The following is a 12,331-nucleotide window of genomic DNA, read 5'->3' on the forward strand; positions in this document are numbered from 1 at the left end:
GTCTTTTGTTGCAGATTTTGGTATGCTGTAGAGGGACGTAAAGATGAATTGACAATACCCAGTGGGGGATTTTCCAGATTGGCTGTCAAAGAAGCGAAGAAACTGAAAATGGGACGTAAGAAGATCCAGATCACTCGGATCATAGATGAGCGGAACAGGCAGGTGAGATGAGAGGTTTTTTAAGTCCCGCCGTCATTAATACGCTGCCGCTTTACTGCAACCACTCAAATGCGTGTAAGGTATACCAGCTAGGGTGAAAAAAACAAGACCAGGTTCTTTTATTTTAGAACATGATCTGACAGGTATAGAAATCATGACTAAGTTGTTGAAATTTTAACAAGTAAATTGAAAAATTTAAGGCCATTTGTTATTTGGTTTTTTGTAACAGTAAGAATCACCCTCTAAGGAGCAGCTCTGTTTAGAATTACAAAAAATTAAAATGTGTATCCATGAAACTGAGTATTTGAGTAAATAGACTTAAGTTAATGGTTATGCATTTACTTGGAAATAAGTAATACGTGAGTAAACCTTGACCAATTTAGCATGAAATCAACAAATAATAAACTTCTGTCCGGCTGTGGATGTGGTAACATATATATCTGTGTCTGTGAATGATGTGAGTATTAAAAAAAAAAAAGCAGAGCAAATCTTTGTTTACAGCTTTTACAACCAGTTTGGCCACTGTGACCATGTCACGTGAGGCAGAGTTTAGGTCAGAGGACCCCTCCCATTTAGGTCAGTCCCCTCCCATTTTCACTTTGCTTTTTGAATGGACCTACTTGCCTGGCTTTGGGGCCATGGTGCCGGGAAGCTGCCTCACACACTGCGTGGCTTGTCCTGGATCTCACTGGACCTGTTGTCCCTGTGGTCACAGCTGGTGGGGAGTAATTACAGTTCCGCTCTCCACATTACCCTCTCGTTAGCCTTTACGTTCGGGGGGCACATTACCCTCTCGTTAGCCTTTACGTTCAGGGGGCTACACAGTGCTCTTCTCAAGTTGAAGGCCATCAGTTAGAGAAACCTCAGGGCTCAGTGGTATTCCCCTAATTCACTCCTTCTAAATATAAACCCTCACATCAGTACTCCAAATCCCATACTTTCTGAAATGACTTGATGTGATGTATTAAATGAATGTTTGCCATTTGTTTTGAGGAACAACTTTTGCACGCTGAGACTTCTGATTTGTAATATCATAACCTGATATTGTTATTATAGACTTGCAACTGGCGCATATACCTTGTGATTTCATTTTGTTATGAGATGAATGATATGTTTGCTGTTTAAGGTCAACATGTTTGTCAGTATCAAGGCAATAGGTAACAGCCTGTGGCCTAACAGTTAGAGAAGCAGGCTGGTGACCGAAGGTCGCTGGTTCGATTCCCAGAAAAAACATCCACGACTGACGTGGATGTTTGGGCAAGGCGCTTAAGCCTCAACTGCCCCCTGGGTGCAGGTGTGCTGCCTACTGGTTGTGTGTGCTCGCTACTGGTGTGTAAGGAAGGGTTAAATGCAGAGGTCAGATTCACTGCTCACAGTGTGTGTGTGTGTGATCACAGAGCTTTAATCTAACTAATATAGTTGACAGGCTGGCCGGCCTAGGCTGGCCTAGTGGTTGAGCAGAAAAAGGTTCTGCTGGAGGGCCCTGCCATAGATGGGACTGGGCTTTTCATGTCTCTGTGAACAGTACCTCTCTGTCCTTCTGTAGCTGATGTGGTAGAACAGCAGTAAGATTTGCCTGTTTACCTAGTCTGCTTTCTCAGCCGCTGCGGTGGGGCCAACAGAGCGTGTAGAGGTCTGAGGACCCGACGCCCGGCCAAGCTGTCTGCTCTCTCACACTCAAACTTCTCCGCCTCTTCTGCATATCTGGAATGTCATAATATGAAACCGAGATTCCAGACGAAGATATAATTTGCTATGCAGAATTAATTAAGCTGTGCAAAAGAATGTTGGAAATGATTAATTAAATGATTGTACACAACTCTGTTCAGCAGACTCTGCTGAGAGGCACTTGAGTGCATGGAAGTTTGGAAGTTCTCGGTGAGGAGTGATGACAGACAGGGAACGTAAGGTAGTCTGGCAGAACTGCTCACGGGTTCTGTCAGAGAGGCCTCACTGAAATTAAGGGAACTGGGAATAAACATGACACTCTTAAGGAGATTATATGGACATACTGGTTCTCTAATAGGGGGGATTCAAGAGAAAGCATTGCTTGTATTTGTCCTGATAGTCTTCCTTTCAGATACACAGGCCTAAAAATAAACGTAACGCTCTATCTAATTTGTTTTGAAATATGAAGATCTATTTCAGATCAATTTTCTGACAATAAAGTTTGGCCAGGAATCTTTAGGATGGACTCTGTGTTTCTGTTCTATATGTCTCGTGCTGACATTTAATTATAATGTTGTTTAAAAACAGATTTTGCTGTATTGTTCTTTGTTTTTCACAAACAGGGATTTCTAACATGTCATTTTGTGTTACCCAAAATAATTTTTGTCTCTAAAAATATTTGCAAACCAGCTGTCATCTTTGACCACACAACACAGAAGACTAATTGATTGATTGATTGATTGATTGATTGATTGACTGGTTGGTTTGCTGTTTGATTTGTTGGCTGGTTGGTTGATTTAATTTCTGAAGCATATTCATTTTTACACTTCTCATATTTGTACTTTGTTGTCAGGTCACATTTACAAAAAGGAAGTTTGGACTAATGAAGAAGGCCTATGAGTTGAGTGTCCTGTGTGACTGTGAAATAGCCCTGATTATTTTCAACAGTTCAAATAAACTTTTCCAATATGCAAGCACTGACATGGACAAAGTCTTATTAAAGTACACTGAATACAACGAGCCTCACGAGAGCCGAACCAACTCTGACATTGTGGAGGTGAGTGAATGATCATACATTTATCTTTAAATTACTGTTTTACCAACTGAAGTCTTCAGTGCTGCCTTCACCTACTGTATGTTTAGACAAGACTTAGATGTGTGTTATATTTGTACCCTGAATTATGACAGTTCTCCCTGAGTGGATTCTGCCTGAATTTCCATTTGAATGTGTTATGTGGTAATGAAGAGTTGAGAGAGGTCTACATCCCAGTAACATAGCGAGATCTTTTGCTGGGTCTTTGTGTTCTTCACATGTTAAGCAAAGGAATATGTCTTGTATGTAATTGTATGCTATATGAATAGAACACCCAATGCTCACCCATGGATAGCAGTTGTGCAGATGGATGTTAGCGTCTGGGAATGCTGTCTGTGATTGCTTACTATGTGATGCTTTGCGTACAGTCCAACCTGACTTAACATGCATATGCAGCATTTTCATGTATCAAATGGTTTTGTCAGTAAAGGTTTGTGTTTTTTTCTCAGTGTATTCTGGGTCAGCACATCCCACCGGCTTTCATATATGTGCTTTAGTTACTTTCACATCTTGAACTCACAGTTCCTCTTCTCTTTCACAGTTTCAGATGACACCTAAAAACTAGAGGTTTTCACAAAATCAGAAGGACACTTTCATAACTCTGATTATTTACATTGTAAGACTGACTGTCGGTGACTTACAACATTGACTGGTGTGAGGCACAAAACGGTGTTTTGAGGACAATGCCAGCCCTACCCATGGATGATGGGTTCCATAAGAGTTACACAGACCATAGATCCAGGCAGAGATAGAATTGTTTTCATAGTATAATAGTGATAATGATAAAAGAGTTTGCTATATTTTGCAACCACTTCTGACCCATACTATTAGAAAATACATGACTCATGAGCAAAAAGTGTGTGCGTTTTAGTAGCATTTCATATTTTGGAATGTTTGATAAGAGACACACTACATTTGCAGACTAAGTTTTGTATTGAAATTGTTGGTATTCCAGCATGTTTTACTTAACTTCAATACATTTTAGGAAAGCAGTGCTAATTGGTAGTAGCTTTTAAAAACAAAGTTACAGCTAACCAAAATGCACATGCAGTAACTCGAGATGCTGTCGCTTAATCTTAATGACTTGGCACACTCATAGCCTTGACTTTCACTGCTAGCTTTTGGGCTTCTGCCAATGGGATACTGAGGAAAATGGCTTGTATGATAGAGGAGGACATTAACATATTTCCTCTTGTTAAGATTAATAGTGCTGATTTTTTTGGCTTGAGCTCAGTGAGTGGAGATCTCAGTGAGGTAAAAACTCAGCCATTCAGAACTGTAATACCTCTCGTACCTTCCTTGTCATTTCAAATCAACAAAAAATCAATTATGTCATAACTTTACAATTTGCCAAGTATACTGATACAGGTCCTCTCTTGAAATGTAATCAATAGCAAACATAAAATATAGTTAAAAGCTCCCCCACTAATATTTGTGAAATTCAAATGATTTAATAGAAATGCAAATGATTTGAGGAAATGAATATGTTTGTCCCAAAATAACATTTGGAAATATAGAATGCAATATTTCTTGGTTTTAACAGTAACTTCAGTTCTGAGAGCAGTTTATTCCTCTCAGCTGATGGACACTGTGATGGCAGGGCTGCCTTGGCTGATGAGATGCATGTTAAGACGTAGATTAGCGAGGATTAGTTTGCTTCGTGGACCAACAATCACCATGGGCTGTCTCCACAAATCCTACTCCTTCAGTATTTCTCTATCCAAATTCTCGGGGGTGCCTGTTAAGACATTATAGAGAATTGGAAATGAGAAATGGAAAAAGTTTCATAGCTTTATTAACTTTTAAACTCAGTCCTGTATACATCAAAGCAACTAAATATTGATTAACTGGGTATATTTTATAACATACTTGGTTCAGAAGAAGGTGATATTCTGTGTTTAACTTTGGCAATGATTTACATAGAAAATTTCTGCACTTGAGCAAAATACATTCAATGGGATGACTCCCCATTATGCGTTCCTTATCCTAAAGTCATTTCCTTGTTTATCATAAAATATGTTTGGACTAGACAGATATGACTCCATATTACATCAAAGTTGGGTGTGACACAAGTGTAGTTAATGTGATTCTGACACTGAGGTGCACAAGGTTTGTCAAGTATGGACTAGTCAAATTCAGATTAGGATGCTAATCTCCACCCTAATGCTCACCCTAATGCCTTAAATGCTCACCACTGAGGTGAGAATCCCTATTCTGTTTTAAAGGAAGGACCAGTAGTGGCAGTAGAGCGCCATCTACTGACAGACAGAGAGAGAGAGAGAGACAGAGAAAGAGAGAGTATAGGCAAGCTTAGAGGTGTTCAAATGAAAGCCCTTGCATTGTTTCCTCCTTGCCATGACTGACTGTCTCGCCATACGACCACTCACATGATTAAGAAAATACTATCACTTTATTCTGAAAACTGGGAGACAAGCTCCAGACTGCTCGCACTAGCACTGAGGCAGGTGACGCTTTTCACTGTTGCTCTGTGATGGAGACAGTGATGACATACTATAGAGCTTACAGATGTCGTGCTGTAGGAGCTTCCTCTAACTGTTTCTTTGTCTTGACTCTGCCTTTGATCTGTCTTCCACAACAGGCACTAAACAAGAAAGAACTCAGAGGCTGTGACAGCCCAGACCCTGATATGTCATATGTTCTCACCCCTCACACAGAGGAGAAATACCAAAAAATAAATGAAGAGTTTGATATTATGATGAGAAACCACAAAGCTGTAAGTAACATAAAGATTTGTCATTTTTTTTCTAAAACGACTCCTCTTAATCTTCAGATTTTTGGTTTTGGTTTTTATCTATCACCACTGAATCGCTTGCACATGTCAGTGAGTGCTGTTCACATGTAACCATACTCAGCCCTTTAGCAGGTTTCAGTACAGTCACTCGGGTGCCATTTCAAAATGAAAAACTCCTAAAAAACTACTCAACTTTAAAAACTACTCAACTTTTTTTTTTGCAGGATGAGCAAAACCACATGTGTTCAGCACACCCACTGACCTAGTCATTTAATACTGCACTCATAAGCACAGTTTTGACATAAGCTGCACCTCAGCAATATGCACAAAATATTGCTCAGAAACCGGCAATTCACGAACATGGCCATAAAATACGGCCCTGTGATGTCATCAGTGTTTTTTCTTTTTTTTTGTAATACTCTTTGAATATGAAAGTGCTTTGTGCCCCTTCTGTGCTGTTCTTACCTATGGGAGCTGTTATGTAATTGTCAAAGCTCTTACAGGGGGACTTACAGGACACATAAGAGCTTTCAGCTCTCTGTCCATATGCTAAATGATCCTTACTCATGCCTGCTTTAGTGGTCACATCTATCTGAACCATGTCCTATGGTTCTGATCCTCAAATTGTCTCTTCATCTATTTCCTGTAGCCAGCAGTCCAGCAGAGTTTCTCCATGCCTGTGACAGTACCAGTGTCAAATCCCAGTGCCCTCTCATACAGCCCAGGTGACACAGTGGGGACCCACACACCAGCGATAGCTACAGCGTCTCTCAGGGACAGTGACATGTCGTCCCCAGCTCATGCTGTCCTGCACAGGGGTTTATTGTCTCCAGCAGCTCCGCAGTGCTCCCCTAGCATCAGAACAACAGGTTAGTGCGAGTCCTTACCTCACAATGTGTAATTTGCATGATTCAAAATGTTATCCTGCAGGCATGTTTACAGAGTCCTGCTTTATTTTGCTTTGTGTGTTTTATTTTTGCACAATACCCGTGAATTGATTTGTCAAAAGTGTTTTAAATTTTTACTTTTTTTTGTTTTTTTACATTTTTTAATGTAATGTACTAATTTTGTTTAAGTGTAATGTGGTTACATTCATTCAGTGACACATTGGAAGACTGCTAGAGGAAGGAAGGAAGTAATAAGTTAGAAAGACAAACGATGCAAAGCAGAGGGTTTGAGGTGTCAAAGAACGCCTGACACTATAACACTAGAGTTTCAACACATAGTCCTTTACATCCAAAGCGTTCACGCGGAGTGGAGAATTAAAAGCCCTCATATAGTAGAACTATTTACAACTGACGTTTTGTGGCTGAAAAGACTTTGATTGGGTGCGAAATGTTTTTAACTAAAATGTTTTTCATGTTTAGGTGGTCTGCATGGTACGTCAGAAATCACAATGCCTGACGCGACTAATTCTTGTACGCTGGGTAAGTCTCCGATGAACATTCTCTATGGTGTTGCTGTTAGTTAATGATATTTTCTTTGTAAATGTATGAGCTATAACTAGAACTATAATCTTTTTATCCCACTTATTAATCTAATCATGAAACCAAAATCATATTAATAACTATATTAATTTAGTCACATACAAATGATAAGTCTTAATTACGGGATATTGCTGTCTTTACAAGTTACATAACATCATTCACAGTACTATGCAGTGCTGACCTGGATTCACATTTTGTGTTAGCTTCCTCTTGTGGCCAAATTGTGATCGCTGAGGTTTTTTTAACATCAATGTTTCCAGGCTCTGTGCTTTCAAGACATCCTGCACATTTACATGCAGTACACGGTATAGCATTATAGAGCTTACAACATACATAATAAGAACCCGCAGACTTTCAAAAGCAGTCTTATCAGGGTATTTGCGATTAAAAGTGCTAAACAATGCAGGGTCATATGAAAAAGCACAGCTGGTATGGATCCCTACTGGGCTTTTATACCTGTGGTGATCCAAGATTTTAATGTCAGGTGCACTGGAAGACAGAGTGAGACAGTTACCAAAGTCTGTTGTGTTGATGCTGATCAACTACTATGAAAAGCAAGATGTCAGTATGGAAATACAAGTATAAGAATTAGACTAGACTTGTCATTTCAGTCAGACTTGTCAAAAAAGCTACCAGGATGTTACCTTATATCTGTGGTATCCATATGAAGTAGGAAGCAAGACAATTCTCACGGTCTACTACCATGAGCTGATCTCTGTAAGGATACATAGAACTGGGACACTGGCAGATGATAAGGCCTTTCCCACTGCTGTTTCTTTCTCATGTATTACTGAGCACTTATTTTAAACCTTTTAGACAGAAGAGTTGGCCGAACCATGGTTAATGGAGGAGCCATCAAGATGATCTTTTGTTCACTGTCTCTGCCATTTGATCTAACGTAAAGTGGACTGCTGTTCAGGCCTCAAAGTCACCTTTAAAGCACCTCTGCTAATGATAATGGAATGAAATTTCTAGACACCATCTCAATAAATTATACAGAAGATGTAGCATGTTTGTCAGCATTTTAAATAAATGGCCTCTGTTTTTTTTCCCCTTTAATAACTGTTTCTATGGTTTATCCTCTCTGCTGTTGTTCTCATCGCAAAAGCCATCATTCTACATTCTGTGTAGTACATTCTCTCTCCTGTGACTTCATAGTGAATGGTTTTGTTGGCAAACCCAGTGGAAGCAGCTTGGGGAGAGTCACGCCAGCATTATCTCCATCACCCCCTGCTGTGAGTCTCGCTACCACCACCCACAAGTCAGACTTACGAATCGTCATCCCACCCACCAACAAACACATGACGTCCGCACTGGTAAGAGCTTCTTGCTGTTTACGTTTACACTGGGAAAGCCAAGGAGTCTCCCAAGGCTCCTCCTCTGTCCAAGTTTCCCAGTCACAACAGAACCATTTAATGAGTCTCTGAGACACTCACCACAGATGGTGATGTTTCCAATAGTGACAGATCCTTTTCCCTTGCTTTAACGTGGCATGCAGCTAGAGAATAGAGAGCAGCATCTTGTGAGTTAAGAACTCGCTGAAAGTTTCACCCTCTGGTTTGATTTGGCCTAGAGGATCCGTGTGATTTATATTATCCCCTGGAATCATAGCAAGACCAACAGAGCCAACAGTCTGGCTTCGGGGAAGAGTCTCTAGCTGACATGGTTATTAGCTTTGTTATTCTCTTATTATTCAATTTTGAATGTGTTATGAGTGGTTTAGGGTGGTATTAGACACAGGGGGTGTCTTATTCCTGTCTCTCAAGTGTGGAATGGACAGAAGATTCCACTCCATTCTCTGTCTTTTAGTGATTAATTCCCCCATTTCTTATGTCATTCTCAGCCAGGCCTCACTTTATCTTACATTTAAGCATTGCGTACAGAATTTCAGCTGAAAAAGAACAATTCTTGACAGGTTAATCTGGCTTTTCTTTGTACAGTTATCTTACTGTTGGTATGTGTTTGGATAATGGATTTTCTGATTATTACTCTGTTTACAGAACACTAAAAGGATAAACAGTCCCCAGTGTAGCCAGTCACTGGCCACACCAGTGGTGTCTGTGACCACACCCAGTCTGCCATCACCTGATCTAGTGTATTCAGCCATTACCTCCACCTACACCTCAGGTGTGTATCTTACATTTACAGTAGATGCTTTCTCTTGGTCTCAAGTAAGCTATTACTGTAGAAGACATGTTTTATTTTCAGATTCTGCTCTTAACAGTGCAGAGGTCAACAGCTTAACAGACTTCAGTTTGCCAGACAGCTTCTCTCTGGGCTCAGGGTCGTCATGGCAGCAGAGTCATCTGGGCCAGGCAGCGCTCAGCTCTCAGGGGTGAGTGAGTCCTTGCTCTTCACTCCTCAATGTGTTCCCCTCAAAATCAGTAAAAGCTACGGTCATTAATCCAGTTCAAAAGTAAAAACAATTCAAATGATCCACCAAAGTTCACTCAAGTCCATTTTTACATGTAAAATTCAACCCTTTTACCCTACAGTGTTGTGCATCACCTACCTCAGGGTTCCAGCTCAACTACTAATGCTCCTCCGGAGCTTAGCATCAAGTCTGAGCCTGTTTCTCCACCTCAAGATAACATGGCTCCATCAGGCTTCCTTATCCAGCCTCCTGTTCCATCAGCAACTGACAGCCTCAGCTCCTCCAGCAGCCTGCATGAGGAGAGTGACCCTGAAGACCAGCGTTCTGGTTCCCAGTCGTTTGTGGGCCCAGGCAGATGCTTGGCTGAGTCAGAGGCCAGGGAGATCCCTGCAGTCAAACGCATGCGTGCAGAGTGACCTAAAATGACTCGTTCAGTCTGAATTATGCAGTCATGGTCATAATGATCATTAAAATGTTACCGTTATTTATTACAATAATCATTATTGTTATTGTACCTTATTTTGTGTAGAAGCTGTTGTTAAAACATATCAAAGTTGAGGACATCTCATTTGTTTTAAAAGACAAATTAAATTCTAAAACAGTGGACAGTGTTGTTAGAAACATACTCAGGTACTTGACAATAGTTTGTACTTGATGTGATAAATTTTATATTTTTAGTATAGTTTTTTTTTTTCTTTTGAAGGACATAAAAATGGACTTCAGCTGTTAAATCGTAGTGTGAACCACAAGCTGACATAACCTCCTGCGGTTTAAACATAGTCCATCAACGGTAAGTTTAGTGGATAAAATGTGGATATCACTGTAAATTCTGAAAACAAACGCTCGCTAAGGTCACTGTTCTGCTCAGTTCTGTTCAGTTTTAACAGTGTAAACTTGTATTATGATACATTTGTTTCATCCTCTTCAAAAGAAATGGTTTCTGTCAGCCAAAAGTACACACCAGATACATTGTTCGTTCATGTATTTACGTGTATTTGTGTGTGTGTGGGTGAAAGCCAGAGAGAGAGAATCAGAAAGAGAGCATGAGTTAGAGAGCATTTTTCATAGTACAGTGTGTAACAAAAGCTGAAATCATGAAAACATTTGCTCATCATTAAATCTGTTCTAATCTTGTTTAATGCGTAATGCAAACTTATGTATGGTATTAGTTTGTCCTCTAGCTCCTCATGACTCCCTCATTGTACAATATGTTTCCCATCGCCAATATTTAAGTAATTCTTGTGTTTAATAGTTTTTTTTTATGTCAAAGAGTAATTTATCAACATTTTGTCCATGAGAAATAAGCTCATGAGAGCATTATTTGTTTTTGCAGATTGAGTGTGCAATTTGATGGCATTTGCTTGACACATATCTTAAAGTAACCCCCTATGAATGGAGACATAGAGAAAAAATGCTAATGTGAGATTATCACATCAAAGGGCCACTGAAGAGTGTTCCGACAGAATTTGGAAAGGAAGTGTAATATAACTAGTCTGTATTTATATGAGGTGAATTGTATTTGGTACTCAAAAATAAATATCTATAATGGAAATATAGCACTTTAACCCAATTTGTTCTTTCTTTCTTTATTTCTTTCTTTCTTTCTTAGGGTTTTGTGGTGTAATACATTGTGTTAAGATTTAGAGGCATATTTTCAAACTTTTGTCTGATACTTTTGTCCTCACCACTGACGTCTAGCACAAGCAAGTTAAACTGTGCCTCTAGCGATTGTCGATACTGGCGCAGCGAATTTGAGAACAAATAAAGATATATGCAGCATTTCAGAACTACTACATTCTCTTCATGACTTTAGCATAAAACGTCTTTCAGGTCATTCCATCACTTATGATGTGACCAAGGACTTTAAATACCTTTACTGTTACTTTATGGTATGGACAGGTGTATGGTAAGATGTGACCAGTCTGATGCAGTCGTATTTCCGCTAAACTAACTCCGCTCACACTGACCGCAAGCTATATGTTGTTCAGTAGTCTCTAGACCTTATAGTTTGCGTTATACGTTAAGTTTTTATTTTGTTCATTTGTTGTTGTCATGCATATTATTATGTGAATTTTCTTAGATGCTGATACCGTAAACACCACCTGAACATATTTAACCAGCAGATGGCATCCAAAGTGTTCCTGATCTTCCTTCTTATGAAAGAAATGTTGAAGTACATACTGTGGTCTGTCTGTTTCATCTTAACCTTGTGCTTCAGACCAGCGCAGCCTGTCGATGTCAGCAGCTGTAAAATCCCAAACGTTGCGTTCTAATTTTTTAATCAAGCCCTCTGTTCTTGTAGACTACTGTAAACTATTCACAATTCAGTTACACATTTGAGATATTTTATGGATACTGTTAAATAAATACAAAATACGCCCAAAACAAGAAAGAATGATGTTTTTGGACAGCTAAACTTACAAACTTAACCAATCACAACGAACCAATCACAAAACCGGGAGTTACGGTTGTCAAACTGAATTGAAAGTTGTTTCTGTTTGTGTAGATGTCACAAATGATCTTCTCAATTCTCAATATTAGTCAAATATTCTCAACTCTCAATTCTCATTAACAGTCTTCGGATGTCTCTATTTTTTTTTACTGTTCCTCCCACTATGAGATTCCGTGAGACAAGTTGACATACGACTTTAAGAACAATGCGAGTTTCATTTTAGATCGGCCAAAAGTCGTGTACCGCACCATCAACCTTTAAGTGATCATTCTGCTGGAGATTGCAGTGAAGAGGAAGTCAAGTGAAACCGCCGCCGCTGTTCACAGATGTTTCCAGTTGATTTAAA

General features: G+C 39.6%; 1 protein-coding gene across 1 annotated transcript; it reads left to right on the top strand.

Annotated features, from left to right (window-relative positions):
• The first annotated feature begins 108 nt into the window (after window positions 1–108).
• mef2ab (myocyte enhancer factor 2ab) lies at window positions 109–9,949 on the top strand. The gene is made up of 8 exons (XM_030765110.1): window positions 109–162; window positions 2,681–2,884; window positions 5,520–5,654; window positions 6,322–6,541; window positions 8,318–8,475; window positions 9,160–9,286; window positions 9,368–9,494; window positions 9,655–9,949. Exons 1-8 carry the CDS (start codon window positions 109–111, stop codon window positions 9,947–9,949), a joined length of 1,320 nt encoding a protein of 439 aa, XP_030620970.1.
• The last annotated feature ends 2,382 nt before the right edge of the window (window positions 9,950–12,331 follow it).

This window comes from Chanos chanos, chromosome 2 (genome assembly GCF_902362185.1).
Source record: "Chanos chanos chromosome 2, fChaCha1.1, whole genome shotgun sequence".
NCBI lineage: Eukaryota > Metazoa > Chordata > Actinopteri > Gonorynchiformes > Chanidae > Chanos > Chanos chanos.

Bases quoted from the DNA above. Each gene is read 5' to 3' on its own strand.
- mef2ab (XM_030765110.1), top strand. From the start codon at position 109: ATGGGACGTAAGAAGATCCAGATCACTCGGATCATAGATGAGCGGAAC. The intron at 163-2,680 runs GTGAGATGAGAG...CTTTGTTGTCAG, and splicing joins TAGATGAGCGGAACAGGCAG to GTCACATTTACAAAAAGGAA. The intron at 8,476-9,159 runs GTAAGAGCTTCT...CTCTGTTTACAG, and splicing joins AACACATGACGTCCGCACTG to AACACTAAAAGGATAAACAG.